Source organism: Camelina sativa, chromosome 15 (genome assembly GCF_030686135.1).
Source record: "Camelina sativa cultivar CO46 ecotype springtype chromosome 15, ASM3068613v1".
In the NCBI taxonomy this organism is placed as follows: Eukaryota; Viridiplantae; Streptophyta; class Magnoliopsida; order Brassicales; family Brassicaceae; genus Camelina; species Camelina sativa.
In genome coordinates, this window is record NC_141894.1 from 17,416,132 (window position 1) to 17,434,356 (window position 18,225).

The 18,225-nt window shown below is 34.5% G+C and overlaps 3 protein-coding genes and 1 long non-coding RNA gene across 4 annotated transcripts; 2 read left to right on the plus strand and 2 right to left on the minus strand.

Annotated features, from left to right (window-relative positions):
• Nucleotides 1-420: 420 nt before the first annotated feature.
• Nucleotides 421-1,609, minus strand: LOC147926766 (pre-mRNA-splicing factor ATP-dependent RNA helicase DEAH10-like). Its single transcript, XM_087487201.1, has 5 exons — nucleotides 1,574-1,609; nucleotides 1,096-1,185; nucleotides 806-1,005; nucleotides 665-697; nucleotides 421-556 (listed from the first exon to the last, which is right to left on the minus strand). Exons 1-5 carry the CDS (start codon nucleotides 1,607-1,609, stop codon nucleotides 421-423), a joined length of 495 nt encoding a protein of 164 aa, XP_087343327.1.
• Nucleotides 1,610-4,879: 3,270 nt separating this feature from the next.
• Nucleotides 4,880-6,255, plus strand: LOC147926767 (uncharacterized). The gene is made up of 4 exons (XR_015581959.1): nucleotides 4,880-5,016; nucleotides 5,113-5,267; nucleotides 5,368-5,440; nucleotides 5,931-6,255. It is a non-coding gene; the product is annotated as an uncharacterized LOC147926767 (long non-coding RNA).
• A 2,859-nt stretch (nucleotides 6,256-9,114) lies between these two features.
• On the plus strand, nucleotides 9,115-13,231 carry LOC104747121 (long chain acyl-CoA synthetase 8). Its single transcript, XM_010468692.2, has 12 exons — nucleotides 9,115-9,470; nucleotides 9,577-10,097; nucleotides 10,187-10,267; nucleotides 10,360-10,632; nucleotides 10,781-10,912; nucleotides 10,999-11,172; nucleotides 11,256-11,485; nucleotides 11,998-12,115; nucleotides 12,201-12,332; nucleotides 12,418-12,552; nucleotides 12,653-12,859; nucleotides 12,940-13,231. Exons 2-12 carry the CDS (start codon nucleotides 9,591-9,593, stop codon nucleotides 13,102-13,104), a joined length of 2,154 nt encoding a protein of 717 aa, XP_010466994.1. The 5' UTR covers nucleotides 9,115-9,470; nucleotides 9,577-9,590; the 3' UTR covers nucleotides 13,105-13,231.
• LOC104747120 (uncharacterized) lies at nucleotides 13,184-15,079 on the minus strand. Its single transcript, XM_087486701.1, has 6 exons — nucleotides 14,672-15,079; nucleotides 14,406-14,551; nucleotides 14,054-14,213; nucleotides 13,866-13,964; nucleotides 13,703-13,785; nucleotides 13,184-13,619 (listed from the first exon to the last, which is right to left on the minus strand). Exons 1-6 carry the CDS (start codon nucleotides 15,014-15,016, stop codon nucleotides 13,484-13,486), a joined length of 969 nt encoding a protein of 322 aa, XP_087342827.1. The 5' UTR covers nucleotides 15,017-15,079; the 3' UTR covers nucleotides 13,184-13,483.
• Between the last annotated feature and the right edge of the window lie 3,146 nt (nucleotides 15,080-18,225).

Below are 18,225 nucleotides of genomic sequence, written 5' to 3' on the forward strand. Positions count from 1 at the left end.
CTTCTTTGTGTAAAAACTATCTTGAAATCATAATAAAGAAACAGAGTATTTCTTGAGTCTTTACTTTCTTCTCACATAGCATAGATTAAGCTTCTTGTTTCCTAATAAGTAATGCTAAGCTCAGCCACAGTCATCTTCTATCAACCGAACGCATTCCCTTTAAATGTTCAGCATCAGTCTCCAGTGGTATCAGTATTCAACCTCCATCAGGATAGAAATAGTTATATCTGCATGAGAGAGAGAGAGAGAAATGATGATTACAAAAAGAACCAGGGAGATGTAAATCTTCTCTCTATGCCATGTTAAAATTTCAAAAACTGATGAGAGATATTGTTGTGTTTTACCTAGAAAATAAGTTAAGGGGGTAAGCTAAATTCACTCTGCGGTTTTGTAATGATGAGGAGCCAACTCAGCCAACCATCAGGGATCAATGCTTGCGAGGTTCTTGATGTACTTCTTGCTGGTTTGCATGAGCTCGTCGAATATAACACTTTCCAAAGCACGGAATAGAACAGAAGTTGGGTGGATGTGGACAATCTCACCACTTTCCAAAGCCCTGTCAAGTCATTAGATATCGATGGAAGTTTTGCTAAAAGAGCAGAGCATAATAGGCGTATTTACATGTTAAAATAATAAATGAACCACCATATATAGGTAAACCTACCTGTATTGTATGTACCGTCCAATTGTCTCTGTGCTGCTTTAAGGAAAAATGATGCAGCAAGACATCTACGAAACTCAAGCATGCATTTCCGCATGAAGACACATTAAAACCCGTCTACAAAGAAGGCATAACCGTACCAACCTATATATGTCCCGAGCATGCTTCAAGGAACGGCTATTCACAAAGTTCTCCTTACACCATTTTTTCATAATTTTATCAATATTGTTTCCACTGCCGGCTACTTTTTTCTTTTCCAAGAACTTATCTGACTCCCGATAAACACTAAGATAAGTTAGGTGATCCCCTTCAACGCTAGCAAAGTGGTTTTTTGCAGTTCTTGCCTGTAAAACAAATGAATAGAAGTGGCTGCTTTAATCAACTATTAATATAAAGAAAAATAAAATTATCCCCTGGTCTTTTGGTATGCTCACCTCTTCTCTTTTCTCACGCGGATCATAAAATATGGACTCCACAGTGAGCACTTTTCCATTTTTAATAAAATATACCAAGTGAATCATCATCTGCCATAATAGAACTCTGGACCATGTCATAAATGCTAAGATTATCAAACAGTTAAACCCGATAATGAATATCCATTCACTAAACAAGTTACATATTTTCTAAAAATTCATTTTCTATTTTTAAATGTTAGTTTTTATTTTATTTTTTAAATGTTAGTTTTGTGATGCAATCTCAAAAACTCATTAACATATTCATAATTTTAAAATACGATCATTTTTTTTGTTAAATGATGAATTATATTATTATTACTAAAAAAATTCATAATATTATTTTTATTACTTTTAAATTTTTATTTCTTTTAATTAATACATTTTTATATAGTTATTACTTTTATTAACTACTAAAAAATTAATAGTACTGTTTTTAATATTTCAATATTTCATTTACTAGGTATAGAGCCCCCGCGATATCACGGAAACTCATTTTAGTAAAATATTTATTAGAAAAATTCTTTAATTAAATTTATTAATTAAACTATTGGTATTCCTAAACTATTTAATAAAAATTTCAAAAACATACAAATTTTTTGAAACATTCTTTATATTTTTATTAAAATATATTTTTTTAAATAATCTTACCTTTACGTATGATTAAATAATTATCAGTGCTACACACATCAAATTAAACAAATTTTTACGATTAACTGCCATGAGATAACATATCAGTTGTGTTATTTTGTTCGCTTTTACTCGTCTTAACCTTCCGTTTGCGTCTTTTCAATGTAACCTTTTATCTATGTTTTATCGTCGTAATTTTTCGTAAAATATTTTTAAATTTCTGAAAAATGTATAAATGTAATCTACAGTCATGTCTTCTCTTCTTAACCTTACAGTCATATTTTGTATATTTTATGAATCGTTACAATTTATTCTCTTATTGTCAAATATGATATGTAAATGATTATATTTTTAAATTTTTTTTTTGTTTTGTTTTAAATGATAAAAATATGAATACATTATATAAGACACTATAAATTTCTTTAATAATCATAAAACAAATTATAAATATTAAAAATATTAATTGAGGACCATTCTTAAATTGACATAATGATTTGTTTAAATTCATTTCTATTAATTATTTTAATCCTTTTTAGCATAACTCAAACATATTTCTATTTCCAAAATCAATTTTTACTTCATAAAAATGAATATAAATATTACTATTCAGTCAATCAGTAAGAAAATTACCAATCCTAGCAAATTTGAATATAACTAAACAGAAAATTATCACATATTTTATTTATTTAAATCAAAAATCATTTATATATTCATATAAAAGGATACATCTATTTTCATAAAGGCAATATTGTAAATGTATATGTAATAAAAACAACTATCGTTTTATTGATGAAACATATTTTTATATAAAACAACCTATAGTCATTAAACATTTTGCCAATTATAATAGATTATATATACATGGTTAATCTAATATTGAATGTACTTATTACTAATTTTTTTCCATAAGATGCTGGTTAATTATCTCGAGTCACACATAAATAAATAATATAATAAATATTATAGGGGAACAATAATAGTTAGAACTTATAACAATAATATTTAGGTGTATGATGTAGCATCACAATGTGCGTGTCTAAGGAAGATGGTCGGCCAAGGACGGCCGGATTCATTGCTCTCACACGCTCCTCTTTTTTTTGGCAGTCAGAATCCAAAACCTTTTCAAACTTTTATAATATTTCATATTCAGTATCTTTTGTTGTTAAGATTTCAATTTGAGTGTATTATGACTAGAACTAAATATACAAATTCCATTAACCTATATGAAGTTGTAGATAAGTCTTTGTTGTCAAGATAGTTTATTGGATAATCATCTCAACCGTCAATCTTTCTGTTGATCACCAGTTTTCCATCTCTCAATAAACTGAATATTCCCAACTCTAGAAAATATAATAAAAAAACTATGATATTTTATTTTTATTTTTACCTTGATATTTCATGATTATATTTTTTTTTTAAAGTAAAAATATAGAAATCCATATTGTTTTCTATAATACAATTAGTTTTCTAATCAAAAAGCATGGAGTAGACAAATATATATATATATATATATGCTTGTGACATAAAAAAAACAAACATATACGAGCCAATATGCTCTCATTTTCTTAAAAACCAAACTGAACCACATTTTTTAACAGCTAAAAACAAAAATTTCGGTTTGGATTCATACCAATAGAACGATAACCCTCGATGAATAGATGGTTGTATACATAGAGACTGAATATAATTAAATAATACAACAATTAAAAACATATATAAAACTGCAATAAATTTCTCACAGTGATGAGACGTTATTGCTAACAAATTCTCTTTTAACTAATACAAATATAAAAAAAAATTTGAATACAATGATGAGAAGTTATTAATATATAGATCTCTAAAGATGTGAACATTTGAATAGACACAACTGTTTGTAAAAGACACAATTCTGTATTCAACAGACGCAATTTTTTAGAGAGACGCAATTGTAAATTTTTTTACAAAAAAATATAAAATAAAGAAAATTTGAATACAATGATGAGAAGTCACTTATATATAAATTTATAAAGATGTAAACATTTGAATAGACACAACTTTTTGTAAGAGACACAACTCTACATTTAACAGATGCAACTTTTTAGAGAGATGCAACCGTTGAAATTTTCTATCAAAAATATATATATTTTACGAAAATGTACGACGAAAAATCACAACTGTTGTTGGTATTTTTTCAGAGTGTTATTATTATATTTGAATACAATAATGAGAGGTTATTTATATATAGATTTATAAAGATGCGAACATTTGAATAGATACAACTGTTTGTAAAAGACATAACTCTATATTCAACAGATGCAACTTTTTAGAGATACGGAACTGCAAAAAATTTCTGTCAAAAATATAAAATAAAGAAAATTGAATACAATGATGAGAAGTCACTTATATATAAATTTATAAAAATGTTGAATAGACACAACCGTTTAAAGAGATGCAACCGTTGAAATTTTCTGTCAATACATATATATATATATTTTACGAAAAGGTACGACGAAAAATCGCAAATGTTGATTGCATTTTTTCAGATTGTTATTATTATATAGATTTTACTTCATTCATTTTTTATTTAGTTATTATTTTATTAATTTTGCAATTAAATTCCCACCAAAAAATGAAATTTAGCTATTAAATTGAGTTATGTTTTGATAAATGTATCAATTCTTCTACTAAAAGTTTAAAAAGAAATTAGCTTAAAATTGGTTTGATGCATATAATTTGTGTTTTATGGATAAACATCATGCATATCCAATTACTATTGTTTTTAATATTTCAATATTTCATTTATTTTACTTAATTGGTTTTTTATTTAGTTATTATTTTATTAATTTAGCAATTAAATTCCTACCAAAAAATGAAATTTAGCTATTAATTTTAGTTATGTTTTGATAAATGTATCATTTCTTCTACTAAAAGTTTAATAAGAAATTATCTTAAATTTAGCTTAATGCATATGTGTAACATCCGCGAACCAATTTTTAAGGTTTTGGTGTGGGTGTCGATCGACACCCTTGGTGTATCGATCGACACCATGTTTTCTGGTTTGGTCCGGTTCGTTTTAATTGCTGTTTGGTTCGGTTTGGTTCAAGGAAAAATCCCTAAATCGTGTTATAAGTAGAGAAGCGACAAATTTAAGGGTTTTAGGGTGTCTTGTCGCCGTTTTCAGAGATAGAGAGAGAGGAGAGAGCCTATTGTGGTGTGAAGGAGATTAAAGGAGAAAGATCAGAATCTTTAGGGTTTGGGAGGAAACAGTTTCGGCATATCAAATCGTTCTCAAAGGTAATGAAATTTGGTAGGTTTATTCCCAAGTGTTTCATCGTCATTCGCCTTTTTACAGAAGTAGATTTGGATTTAAAGTCGATGAGTTATTGGCAGTTTCGTGAGACACGTTTTCTCAGACGCGAGTTGAGACCATCGGAGATTGTAACTAAGATCGTGGTCTCGTGTGGTGTCTGATCGTGCTGAAATTTTGTGGGAAGCTTCGTGACGTCTAGGGGTAGCTTTTCACCGGAGAGATTTGATAGATAACGGTTGGTTTTTATTTTAGGGTTTCGTCTTTGAGACTGTTCTTTTCTGATGTTTCTGTCCAGTTTTGTTATAAGTCGTTTTTGGTTGTGTGGCTTGTTGTAGGGCGTTTCTGGGCTGTTTCAGATGTTAGGAGGGTCTCAACTGGTTGTATTGGTTGTTATAATCAGTAGATAAGGTGAGTGCATGACCATGGCTTATCTAAGCCTGAGAATCCTTTGTTGTTCTTGCTTGATTGGTGGTGCTTTGTAGTGTTGTTCTTGCTTGATTGGTTGTGTTAGTGGTGTTGTTCTTGCTTGTGGTGGTTGTGTTATGGTTCTTATAGGTTCCTGAAGGTTTTGGGTGAGGTTGGAACGGATTGGAGATGATTGGAAACGGAGGTTCGTCGTTTGGATTCGTGCAGTTCGCGTCTGCGAAGGGAGTGTCGATCGACACCAGTTAGGTGTCGGTCGACACCATGTTTGGTCAGTGTCGATCGACACCTCTCTGGTGTCGGTCGACACCAAGTTGCTTGTTATGTGATTTCCTGGTTTGTTTGTGTTTGGTTGTTATTTGTTAAGCATTGGTTTCTCAGTGGCTTGTGTGTATAGCCCAGTAGATGGGAGGATTGCCTCACTAAGTATTTGTGATAATACTTACGCATCTCAATTGTTGTTTGTGGTGTGCAGGTAAAGGTATGTGACGTGGAATCATGGCGATGAGGAGGAGGATGATCTAGGGTCTCGTTTGTGTGTTGTTGGTCTTTGCTATATTGTTTATGTTGGGAACCTTGGATAGATATATGCTAGGTTGTTGGATAGAATGCTTAGGATTGGTATTGTATTGATGTTGTAATGGTTCTGTAGGGTTGGTATGTTTCCGCTGTGTGTATTGGTTGTTATTGGTTTAAAGAAGAGTTGTGATTTAGGTTGGTCTAGTTAAGTAGTATGGGCTGCTTAATTATGTATTGTATTTAATGTTATTATTAAAAAAAAAAGGGTCGGGTTGTTTCAATATGCTTTGTGTTTTATGGATAAACATCATGCATATCCAATTACTATTTTTGTTAATATTTCAATATTTTATTTATTTTACTTAATTCATTTTTTATTTAGTTATTATTTTATTAATTTAGCAATTAAATTGCTACCAAATATAATGAAATTTAGCTATTAAATGTAGTTATGTTTTGATAAATGTATCATTTCTTCTACTAAAAGTTTAATAATAAGGTATTTTAAAATTAATTTAATGTATATGATTTGTGTTTTATGGATAAACATCATACATATCCGATTACTATTAGAGACAATATCAAAATTATTAGTAAATTTGGATTCATTCAACCATACCAAAATCCCTTTGAAATCCATTGTATATTAGCAATGGATGTTGAATGAAGAGAGAAAGGCAGGAAAAAGTTTTATATCAACGTAAACTCCATTTCTAAATTCTTTCGGTTATTTAAAAATGCAATGGTTTATAGTGGCATTCCTTTCCGTTTTTGGTTTTGTGATCCTCTCGATGATTGTGGGTTCTTGCATTTTGTGTATCACTGGAAAACATAGGAAGGACGAGGACGAAGACTAATGCATGAAGGAAACTTACATATGAATATCAGAATATGGCAGATGAAATTTATCTTTCCTAGTTTTTGCTATTTTATAATTTCTGGAGTAGTAAAATAAGTATGACTTTTATATAAATCTATCTTTTAAATTTAAAATAATTATATTTATATTAAATAATTTTTATTAATAAAAAATTAAAGTAAAATTCCGCACAAATGTTTGTTCCATAAACCATTGATTGTATTTGGTTCATATTAATGAAATTTGATAGATGTTAAACAAAAAAAACAAAAAAATATTATCTTCAACAATATATATGTTGTATATCTGTAACACCCGCAAACCTATTATTGAGATTTTGGTGAGGGTGTCGATCGACACCACAGGAGGTGTCGATCGACACTAGTTGTGACCGGTTTGGTCGGTTCGATTTTAATCGTCCGGTTTGTGTGGTTGGTTTAGGAAATCCCTAAAATCGAGTTGTAAAAGGGGGAAAACAACCTAAGGTCGTGTTTTTGTGTTGTTTGGCCGCTTTTAGAGAAAAACAAAAGAGAGAGTTGGTTCTTGAGCTTTTGAGTGGGATTCGGAGATTTCTTGGCTGTTCTTGAGAGATTGGAAGCTAGGAAGGATTTAGAAGCTTGCTAGGAAGGTTGGATTCGTTGCTTTTGGCCTGAATCTTCCTGCAAAGAGGTGAGTGCATGACCATGGCTAATCTAAGCCTTTGATTCCCTTGTTCTTGCTTGCTGTTGCTTGTTTGTGTGTTTTTCTTGCTGGGATTGGTTGATACAGGTTCTTATGGAGGTATAAGGCTTGGGTTTTGAGTATTGGACGATTTGGAGGAGATTTGGGAGCGAGATTCGACTCTCGACTTCGCGCGGATCGCAGTTGCAGAGGGAGTGTCGATCGATACCACTTGGTGTCGGTCGACACCAGCAAATTGGGCATCGATCGACACTGTGGGGTAGTGTCGGTCGACACCATTGAGCCAGTGTTGGTCGACACTAGGCTGGTGTCGGTTGACACCTCCCTTCCAGCGAGACGATGTTTGATTTCCTGGTTTGTGTGTTTTGTTTGATGCTTGTTTGGAACTTTGGAATCATTGTTGCTTGTGTGTATAGCCCAGTAGATGGGAAGATTGCCTCACTGAGTGTTTATCAAATACTCATGCATCTCAATTTGTGTTTATAGTGCAGGTAAAGGCAAAGTGTGATCGTAGAATCAAGGCAATGAAGAAGAGGATGTTCTAGGGACTCGATTGGATGTTGTCTGGCATTGCTAGGTTGCTAGAGTTGAGTCATTAGAACATTGTTTAGGATTGCTGGTTATTTGATTTATGCTGTTTGGACCATTAGTTTGTGATTGGAATTAATACTGGTTATTATTTTATTGGTTATTGGTTTATTGGATATTTATTGGTTTGTTTTTTTTTTTTTTTTTTTTTGTTAAAGGCTATTCAATTTTATAAATAAATGCCCAATGGGCTATTTCCGGATTTAGCCCATTACAAATCCCAAAGGGCTTAAACCACTTACATCAAACCAAATAAAAAACCGTGAATCAAAATTGACCCAGGTTTAAAACACGAACCGGAATCAAACCGGCTTCGTTTACCCTAATTCTGCAACTGAAGAACACAGTTGCAGCCGCCGCCCAAATTTTTGCGGATGCTCATCGGAACAGGTCCTCCGACGAGCCTGGACGACGCGAGTCAAACGGAGATGGTGATCCAAGATCCGTTGCCATCCCGCCACCGTAGAGCAGCTTCGAGGAGGAAGAAAAAAAGAAGCTAACAGCAGAGTTGATGCTGAAATGAGTCGAACTCAAGACTTGCCTCATAAATGAAATGATTATATTTGAGTTTAAAAATTTATATTGATAAAAAATATTTTAAATTAAAATCACATGCTTAATTTTATTGGTTTGTTATTCCGCTGTTGATTGTGAATTTGGTTAGGTGGCTAGTAGGTATGGGACCACTAGTTGTAGTTATTTATTTATATTTATTATTTATTAAAAAAAAAAGGTCGGTCGTTTCAATATCACTTAGTAAAGTAAGTTTAGTGTTTATAAAGATTTATATTCAAAAATTTGAATGATTATATATGAGTTTAAAAATTTATATTGATAAAAAATATTTTAAATTAAAATCACATACTCAGATATAAATTCTAATTAAGTATATTTCAGACTCTCAAAACATTATAGAGAGTTTATTGGTAATTCGGAATCTATCCCAGTTGGTAAAGAATGAAACATTTGAATATTAATCGTTATTACGTATTTTTCTATAACTATTTTAGTTGCCACTGGATTTGAAAAATCAGCGTTTCCATATTATTCAATTGGGAGAATCTTTTAGAACTTCAACGAAGCAGCTTCCCCGGAATTTTAAGTAAACGTGGCAACAAAAAACCAAATAGAAAAACATCCACGTGTCCCTCCATTACCCAACAGCCACGTGTCCATCACCGTACCGACGAATCATTCCTCTCTAAACCACGGCTGCTCGAATAAAAGACAGAGTCCACAAGCTTCGGATTGTTCAGAAGTTTTCAAACAGCGAAAAAGGTTTTAACTTTCACTTTCTTTTTTTTGGAATACGATTCGAAGAACTCATCAAGAAACTTCCTTTCACTGATCCCTCGATCCCATTCGTAGGTAACCCACAATTCCCAAAACTTTTCGATTCCTTAGCTTTGGATTCTGTTTCGCTCGATCGATCATCATCGGGTCCGGTTAAAATTGTTCCTTTCCGTTGTTGTAGCTTTCTTCGCTCTTATGGAAGATTCTGGGGTGAATCCAATGGGTTCACCGAGTGGATTTGGAGTCTATGGGATCATAGGAGGTGGAGTCGTTGCTTTACTTGTACCTGTGTTACTCTCCGTTGTGTTCAACGGAAGCAAAAAGGGGAAAAAGAGAGGTGTTCCGATCAAATTAGGCGGCGAGGAAGGTTATACGATGCGTCATGCTAGTGCTCCTGATTTGGTTACTGTTCCTTGGGAAGGAGCTACAACTATCTCTGCTTTGTTTGAGCAGTCTTGTAAAAAGTATTCGAGAGATCGGTTGCTTGGGACTAGAGAGTTTATTGGTAAAGAGTTTGTTACGGCTAGTGATGGCAGGAAGTTTGAGAAGCTTCATTTGGGAGAGTACAAGTGGCAAACTTATGCAGAGGTCTTTGATCGTGTTTGTAACTTTGCGTCCGGGTTGGTTAATGTTGGACATAATGTTGATACTCGTGTTGCTATCTTTTCGGATACTCGTGCAGAGTGGTTTATCGCGTTTCAGGTTCCTTCATTTTAGCTAATGGTTGCCGTTTTTTTGTTTATGTGGGTTTTTGCTTGATATTGTTTGATGAAATTGGTCAAAATTTTCAGGGATGTTTCAGGCAGAGCATAACCGTTGTTACAATCTATGCTTCTTTAGGAGAAGAGGCTTTGATTTACTCACTTAATGAGGTTGGTAGGGGAAGTTTTTGACGTTGATGTTTTCTTTAATTACTAAATTTGGTTGCTGGATCTCTGAATATAGAGTTTTGTATTGTTGACAGACACGAGTGTCGACTCTAATATGCGACTCAAAACAACTTAAAAAGTTGTGTGCGATACAATCAAGCTTGAAGACTATAAAGAACATTATTTACATTGAAGAAGATGGAGTAGATGTTGATCCTAGTGACTTCAATAATATGGATGACACAACTGTTTCGTCCATCTCTGAAGTTGAGAAACTGGGGCAGAAGAATCCTGTTCAACCCATCTTACCTTCGAAGAATGGAGTTGCTGTTATAATGTTTACCAGTGGTAGTACCGGCCTACCAAAGGTGTGTGTGTGTGTTGGACTGCTTCCTTGCTCTTTGTTATGTGTTTTTGCTTGCCTGAATTCTTGATACGGGAAACCATATTTTATTTTCGTTTAGCAAATCTATCACTGCAGTTTTTCCTAACCTTTCGTTGTGCGTATTCACTCAGGGAGTTATGATTACCCACGGGAATCTTGTCGCAACTGCTGCAGGAGTTATGAAGGTTATTCCAAAACTGGATAGGAATGACACATATATTGCTTACTTACCTTTGGCTCATGTGTTTGAGCTGGAAGCTGAGGTATGTTACGGTGCTCTCTCTCTCTCTTTTAAGTACTACCTTATTGTCTTGCTCTTTCTTACCAAATCATGATTTTTTTTCTTCAGATTGTGGTCTTTACCTCAGGTTGTGCCATCGGTTATGGCTCAGCAATGACTTTGACTGACACTTCTAATAAAATTAAGAAAGGAACTAAAGGAGATGTTTCAGCTCTAAATCCAACTATCATGACTGCAGTTCCTGCTATTCTTGATCGTGTCCGTGATGGAGTTCTGAAAAAGGTACCATCTTAGCGACAATAATGTTGTGTGTATTTTTGGAGTTACTTGCTATATCATTTATATTTCTATACGTAATAATCTAGGTTGAGGAAAAGGGAGGGATGGCGAAGACCCTTTTTGACTTTGCATACAAGCGCCGGCTGGCAGCTGTGGATGGAAGCTGGTTTGGTGCCTGGGGTCTGGAGAAAATGTTGTGGGATACTCTAATCTTTAAGAAAGTGCGTGCTGTGCTTGGAGGACACATCCGGTTTATGCTCTGTGGAGGGGCTCCACTATCTCCTGATTCACAACGCTTCATCAATATCTGCATGGGGTAAGAGAATCCTCTGTGGTCTCACTTTTGACATTTCCATACGAGTCTTGTGATACGTGATCATGGTTAGGTAGATTAGAGTATGGTTAGGACGTTTTAATTAATTGGTTTTGGTGCTTTAGTTTATGCATTTGGTTTTCATAATTTCCATTCTACGTTAAAGTATTTTCTATATTTTACTAGGGTTTTGATTAAGTTGTATCAAGGCCTATATAATGGTCTTTATTGATTAATGAGAAACGAAGCCCCAAGAATTAACCTTATTCTCTAAGAGAGAATTAGGGTTAAGAGGTAGCTAAGCATTCATATCTTTCTTAATTCTCAAGCAAATAGTTGGTTCATAACATCTTGTCCCATATTAGCTTGGGAAAATGCCATTGAAATCGTTTGGATTTGTGTTCACATCATTAGTGACGTTGGTATGGTTGTACTTGTCTGTATTCGTCATAGCAACTTCATAATGCTTGGGCTTAGATTTTTTCTGATTGTGACTGCCCATTGTTTTCTGTTAGGGCTCCCATCGGTCAAGGATATGGATTGACTGAAACGTGTGCTGGAGCTACATTTTCTGAGTGGGACGACCCTTCTGTTGGCCGTGTAGGACCTCCACTTCCATGCGGCTACATTAAGGTTCGCAGACAATCTTTAATCAACACAACACATTGACAATTTGTAAATTTTTTTGTAATCATGAGAAAAAATTTTCATCTTGCAGCTTGTTTCTTGGGAAGAAGGTGGCTACAGAATTTCAGACAAACCAATGCCTCGAGGGGAGATTGTGGTAGGTGGTAACAGTGTAACAGCAGGTTACTTCAACAATCAAGAAAAAACCGATGAGGTTTACAAGGTAAAGCACACGGTGTTGCATATTCTAGGAGCTTAGTTACCCACTTGCTATATAGATTTCTGAGGGTCAACATGACAAAATGCAGGTTGATGAGAAGGGCACGAGGTGGTTTTACACCGGAGATATTGGAAGATTCCACCCTGATGGATGTCTTGAAGTTATTGACAGAAAGAAAGATATTGTTAAACTTCAACACGGGGAATACGTATCTCTCGGAAAGGTTTGCCAAATAAAACTTAAATTCTACATGGAGAAATGAGGATGGTATGATATTATTATCGCCTCATGCCTTTTTATTGTCTGAATTGTGTGTTTCACAGGTGGAGGCAGCTTTGGGTTCAAGCAACTACGTTGATAACATCATGGTACATGCTGACCCAATGAACAGCTACTGTGTAGCTCTTGTCGTTGCATCACACGGAGCATTAGAGAAATGGGCAGAGGAAGCCGGAGTTAAACACAGTGACTTCGCTGAGCTATGCGAGAACGGTGATGCAGTCAAGGAGGTTCAACAGTCTCTTACCAAGGTTTGTATTTTCAATAGCCGTCTCAGGTTTTACATACTTACATCTGTTAATATATGTATTCCAAACTCTTACAATTTCAGGCAGGAAAAGCGGCAAAACTCGAAAAGTTTGAACTTCCAGCAAAGATCAAGTTGCTGTCAGAGCCGTGGACACCGGAGTCGGGATTAGTCACAGCTGCTCTCAAGATAAAGAGGGAGCAGATTAAGGCCAAATTCAAAGATGAACTCAACAAGTTGTATGCCTAAACAATTTTCTTTGACTTGCGACAAACTTTATATATTTCAGTTTGATTTTCCACGTTTCGTTATATCTACTACAATAAAGTTGGAGTTTTTCTCTTGTTAATGAAATATTGGTAAGATTACATTTTCACTGTAGTACTGAATCTATTGTTAAGGAGCTGGAGTAGTTTGTTCTGATGATCCAGAATTACATTTCCCTCTGTATGATCTAGAATTACATTTCCCTCTTCTAGAATACATTTGTGGCACTGGTGATTTACCATTTTCATTAATCTTATCATCAGCCTTCATGCATCAGAAATTTGATAGTCTCTGAGAAACCTTCCTCGGCTTTTGGAAACTCCGTGACAATTTTCTTGTCATCGAGTGAGCGTTGATGTTGCTATTGATTTGGGTCAGATGATGGAGATTCTTTAGGAGCTGTCGTCTCTGACACTGCTGGTCGTAGGAGAAGATACAAAGAAGGTCCCAAGAATGGCACCACTGATACCGGTAAAAGCCAGCTGCCTTTATCAAACCTGAAAAAGAAGCAGTGTGTTCAATAGAAAAGAAAAGGGTCTTGCTTGAGTAAACACGGTAAATAGCTTTGTATAGAACTCACCATTTTCGGCTGGTCATGTCATTGTAAACCCAAAACGGAGCAAATGCAGACAGTAAACAGAAATCAAGACTCGTAACATGAATCTGCATTTTGAGAAGGTATGTCAAATATGAGCAAAAAGATGATTTGCATTTCTGGAAAAGAATGAGCATATCGAACTTACGAATTTGCTCTCTCGAAAGTACTGATAGAACTCTGTCCAGTCACCAGCATTACCAACTACTGAATAAAGAATTATACCCAGTCCTGCAACAAGAGTTACCTGATGCATAAATGTGTCAACTCTCAGTAATGGAAAACCAAAAGGCGAGAGACATGAATAAAGATTACAAAAAGAGGGAGATCTTTTACCCCAGCAGTTATTTTTGATTCCAGAATATTCAAAGGCCATTTTCTCAGTTCAGTGTCTGAAACAGGAGGAGCAGGAGGATTCCACAAGGCAAAATAAGGTAACAGAGCGTATACACCACCGAAAAACGAAAGCACAACAAAAGGCCAAGCCGGGGTTTTACTGTCGAACAAAGTGTATAATAGATTGAATATAAACACTAATATGAGAGTTGATGAGAAAGTTTCACTGAACAATCTCTAATATGGTATCAGACAACTCTAAACTACTAGTTTTTCTCTATTTCATTGCAGCTTAGAGTGTTACTTAACTCTCTAAAGAGGATAAAGGAAGAAGCCATAAAAGTAATGATACCTTCGACCAGTGGGAAGCAGGAGCATGCCATATACCAAAGGCCACAAACCCATGATGTACCATAACCCAACAAGGATCTGATTCATTCTAAAACCATCATCACTCTTCAAATTCAAGAGCTTTTTCAAAAAGTACAAGTCTTGCGTCTGCAAAAAAAAAAAAAAAAAAAAAAAAAAAAAAAAAATCACAATTGATCAAATCTAAGAGGTCAATGTGAAGTTACTACCAATCCATCACACAAAAAGGCTTCGGTGTTAGATGCGTACCGGTGTTTGATCAGGAGCGAGATTGAAGCAATAGTACAGAAGCGCACCCCAAAGCGCAAAAAGCAAAATTGAGCTTGACCAATCTCTTCCTTCATCTTGGATTTGAGTTTTCTCTGGTTCTGGGTTGTTTAAAGAGCTTTTGCAGCAGACATGGAAGAATGTGTCTTTCCTCTCGTATTTTGAGAAAAGGGCAATTCTGTAAGATTTTGGAAATGGTGAAGAAGCTTTTGATTGTAGAAGAAGGAGGTTTGGGGTTTGTGTTAAGGTTTGAGGTCGTGTGTAGGGTTTAAGAAGAGGAGGAAGACGAGAGAAGTTGCAGGAGATGAGGCTAATGCTTTCCAACATTTTTAGACCAAAAAGATGGACTTACCACTCAATGTCTAAACATGTATGTTTTTATATAATTTTTGTGTAAAAAATATTAAAAAAAAAACACTAATTTATATATAGAAGAGAAAAAAAATTATTGGTAAGAAAAAATTTATTTTTTATTTTATAAAAAAAAAATTATGATGCTATTTCAATTAATTGATTTTTCTATTTTTGTTAAATATTAATCTTATTCAATAGTAGAATGGTGTTAATTGATAATAATATCATTTGAAATAAATTTTATAGAAAACTAAACAAAAATTTTGAAGAACCAATTCCTATGTTTTATGCTCACATTTGGATAGAATTTGTTGTAAGTTACAATTTTGTTCAATTCTTCTGATTTACTTTAAAGATTCATTTAAATTTAACCAAGTTGACTTCCATATTTTATAACTATGAGCATAAGGTTTACTAGTCCTAAAGTATGTATATCGTAGCTCAAATTTAGGAGAACGATTGATATTTCAAAGGAAAAAAAATGTCATAAAAAGCCTCATAAAAAGCCTGAACTTTGTAAAAATGGTGAAAAAAATATCAATTTTGTATGTGTTGAAATAAAATTCTAAGTTTAATTGACTTTCCAATTTAATCGTAAATTTTCGTTGACTGTGGCAAATGAGACACGTCGTTATATCTTCTAGTGGAATAAATTAACAGAATTAAATTTCTGTTAGGATATTCCATTAAATCATAAAACGACGAAGTTATTAATGATTTTTCGTTATTTTAGGTAAAATCCATATTAAATACACATGGATTTGAGACTCTATAACTGGATGATCCATTTGATTTTTTCATCTATACCAAATTACCCTTATTAATTTTGATTTTTTTTTCTAAAAACAATAATTGAGCGGCAATTGAAGTAATTAAACTAATAATTTTGGACATCTTTAAATTTTTACTTCTCTTTTAATATGATCTGCGATAATATGATCTGCGATAATATGATCTGTTGGCTCTTCTTTGTTTGGAGATTGAACTATGCCTTAGATTATATACCATCACACTAGTGCAGTTAAATTTAACAACAAAAAATATGACTGATGATCCTTGTTTTAAGGAGACTGTTGACTCATTGCATGATATATTTACCAATGGAATGATATAATATGTTAATGTGTCCATCATGGCTTTGGGGGAAATCACCCTAGCGTTTACCATGTTTCATGTAGTTGTGAAAAATGGACAAGCAAATTTAGAAGTAAATGACTCCCAGTTAGATATATGTTCCATATCTTAAGTTGAAAATGGATATATATATATATTTTTTTTGTGATATCGCCTTAGTGATTTTCAAAATACTGTCGAAGAAAAATTATCAAATAGATCGATATGATATGTTGCTTTGCTGATAATAATTGTGTTATAATTTTTTGGGATAAATCTATAACATAATTGAATTTTGGTAGAATAGACAAATCCACTATTAAACTTATTGTGGTCGGTCCTAGACACGAGCACATAAAATTTGGCTTGGGAAAACTATATTTAACTAATTGTTATGGAACTACTAGTATATGAAAATAATTTGTCTAATGACACGAAAACATGAATATCACAATTCTCAGTTTAGAACTTTCAAAATAATTTAATTAAAATCAGATCCAACATATTATATATGCTTCAACAACAACATCTTAGCGAAAACAACAGATTTGTTGATGATATTGCAATTTTTTTTTTTTTTTTTTTTTAACAAACTGGTGATTCTATTCAACTGGTGGATGTTGTGAGAAATGGGGTCACCTAAGTGCAATTTGTTTATCCGCTGAGGTGGTTGTAGCAGAAAAACAAGATATTGGCTCAAGTGAGGCTCAAAATAGCGGTTCTCCCAAACCTCACCATAGTGTTAATGCAGAGACTGTTGTTGTAGATCTTGCAGAAACAGTCAGAGTTGGTTCCGGAAGTGGGTGTCTCGGATAAGGGTGGTGTACCTCCGGTTAGTGTGGAGAAACCAGGGCAAGAGGTTTGGATCACGCCTAAATCGACTCGAGGGAGTCCCGGGAAAACAAAAAATTTGACATTGGTGGAGGGAGTCTCTCTTTCGAAAAACTCTTTCTCAGCTTTGGGTGATGTTCCGGATGAAAATCAGGATATACCTTTAGTAGTCGACCCTAGCTCGAGTGCTTTGGTTGCTCAGACTACAATCAAGCCTCAGGAGACTGCTAAACCGCAGGGTTTGCAGGGTTCACAGGGGGAGGTCCCCTTGCGTACTTATTCCCATCGAGGGACAAAAACGGCTTAGAAAACAGTATCTACTCTTCCTACTAATTCGACTAGGGACCAGCCTAGGATTCCGGGTAGGAAGCCACACTCAAAACCTTAATGCCAGGGTTCTCTTGGAATGTTCTTGGTTTAAACAAGACATCTAAACATTCCGTTATCAAAGAATGGGTTGCAAGGAGTAATTTTCAGTTTGGTTGTTTGTTGGAGACTAGGGTAAAGGAAACAAAAGCGGTGAAACTGGAGAGGAAGTTGTTTCCCGGTTGGTCAATGTTGACGAATTATGAACATAGTAGCAGGGGGTGCATTTGGGTTTAGGGTTGATCCTTTTTTCAAAAGTGAACAACTCATTACTTGCTATGTTAAGTTGGATAATCAAGAAGAGGAGTTTTTTTGCTCTTTCGTGTATGCTCTCCATACAGTGGAGGCCCGGAAAGAGTTGTGGAAGGAGATTCAGGATCATTATGCATCTCCTTTACTTCGTAATAAACCTTGGGTTCTATTGGGAGATTTCAATGAAACACTTGATATGGCTGAGCACTCTCGTGTTGATGATAATCCGATGATCACAGCGGGTATGTAGGACTTTCAAGCGGTGATTAATTCATGTTCGTTAGTGGACATGACCTTCCATGGTCCTCTGTTTACTTGGTGCAATAAAAGGGAAAATGATTTGATCCTTAAGAAACTGGATCGTGTGATGGTGAACGTTGCGTGGGGAAATGTTTTCCCACAGAGTTATACGGTTTTTGAGGTAGGCGGCTGCTCAGATCACTTGTATTGTCGACTCATGGTCCGTGGGGAGGCTGCTCCGGTTACCAGACGGAGGCCTTTCAAATTTGTGAATGCTTTGACGGAAATGGAGGAGTTTATGCCATCAGTGGCTGACTACTGGAACAACACAGAAACTCTGTTTTTGTCAACTTCCACTCTGTTCCGATTCTCGAAGAAGT

Bases quoted from the DNA above. Each gene is read 5' to 3' on its own strand.
- LOC104747121 (XM_010468692.2), top strand. From the start codon at position 9,591: ATGGAAGATTCTGGGGTGAATCCAATGGGTTCACCGAGTGGATTTGGA. The intron at 10,913-10,998 runs GTATGTTACGGT...TTTTTTCTTCAG, and splicing joins TGTTTGAGCTGGAAGCTGAG to ATTGTGGTCTTTACCTCAGG. The intron at 12,116-12,200 runs GTTCGCAGACAA...TTCATCTTGCAG, and splicing joins TTCCATGCGGCTACATTAAG to CTTGTTTCTTGGGAAGAAGG.
- LOC147926766 (XM_087487201.1), bottom strand. From the start codon at position 1,609: ATGAGTTTCCGTGATATCGCGGGGGCTCTATACCTA. The intron at 1,006-1,095 runs GTGAGCATACCA...TTTGTTTTACAG, and splicing joins CGCGTGAGAAAAGAGAAGAG to GCAAGAACTGCAAAAAACCA. The intron at 557-664 runs GTAGGTTTACCT...ATGACTTGACAG, and splicing joins GGACGGTACATACAATACAG to GGCTTTGGAAAGTGGTGAGA.
- LOC104747120 (XM_087486701.1), bottom strand. From the start codon at position 15,016: ATGTTGGAAAGCATTAGCCTCATCTCCTGCAACTTCTCTCGTCTTCCT. The intron at 14,552-14,671 runs GTACGCATCTAA...TTTTTTTTGCAG, and splicing joins TCGCTCCTGATCAAACACCG to ACGCAAGACTTGTACTTTTT. The intron at 13,786-13,865 runs GTAAGTTCGATA...CTCAAAATGCAG, and splicing joins ACTTTCGAGAGAGCAAATTC to ATTCATGTTACGAGTCTTGA.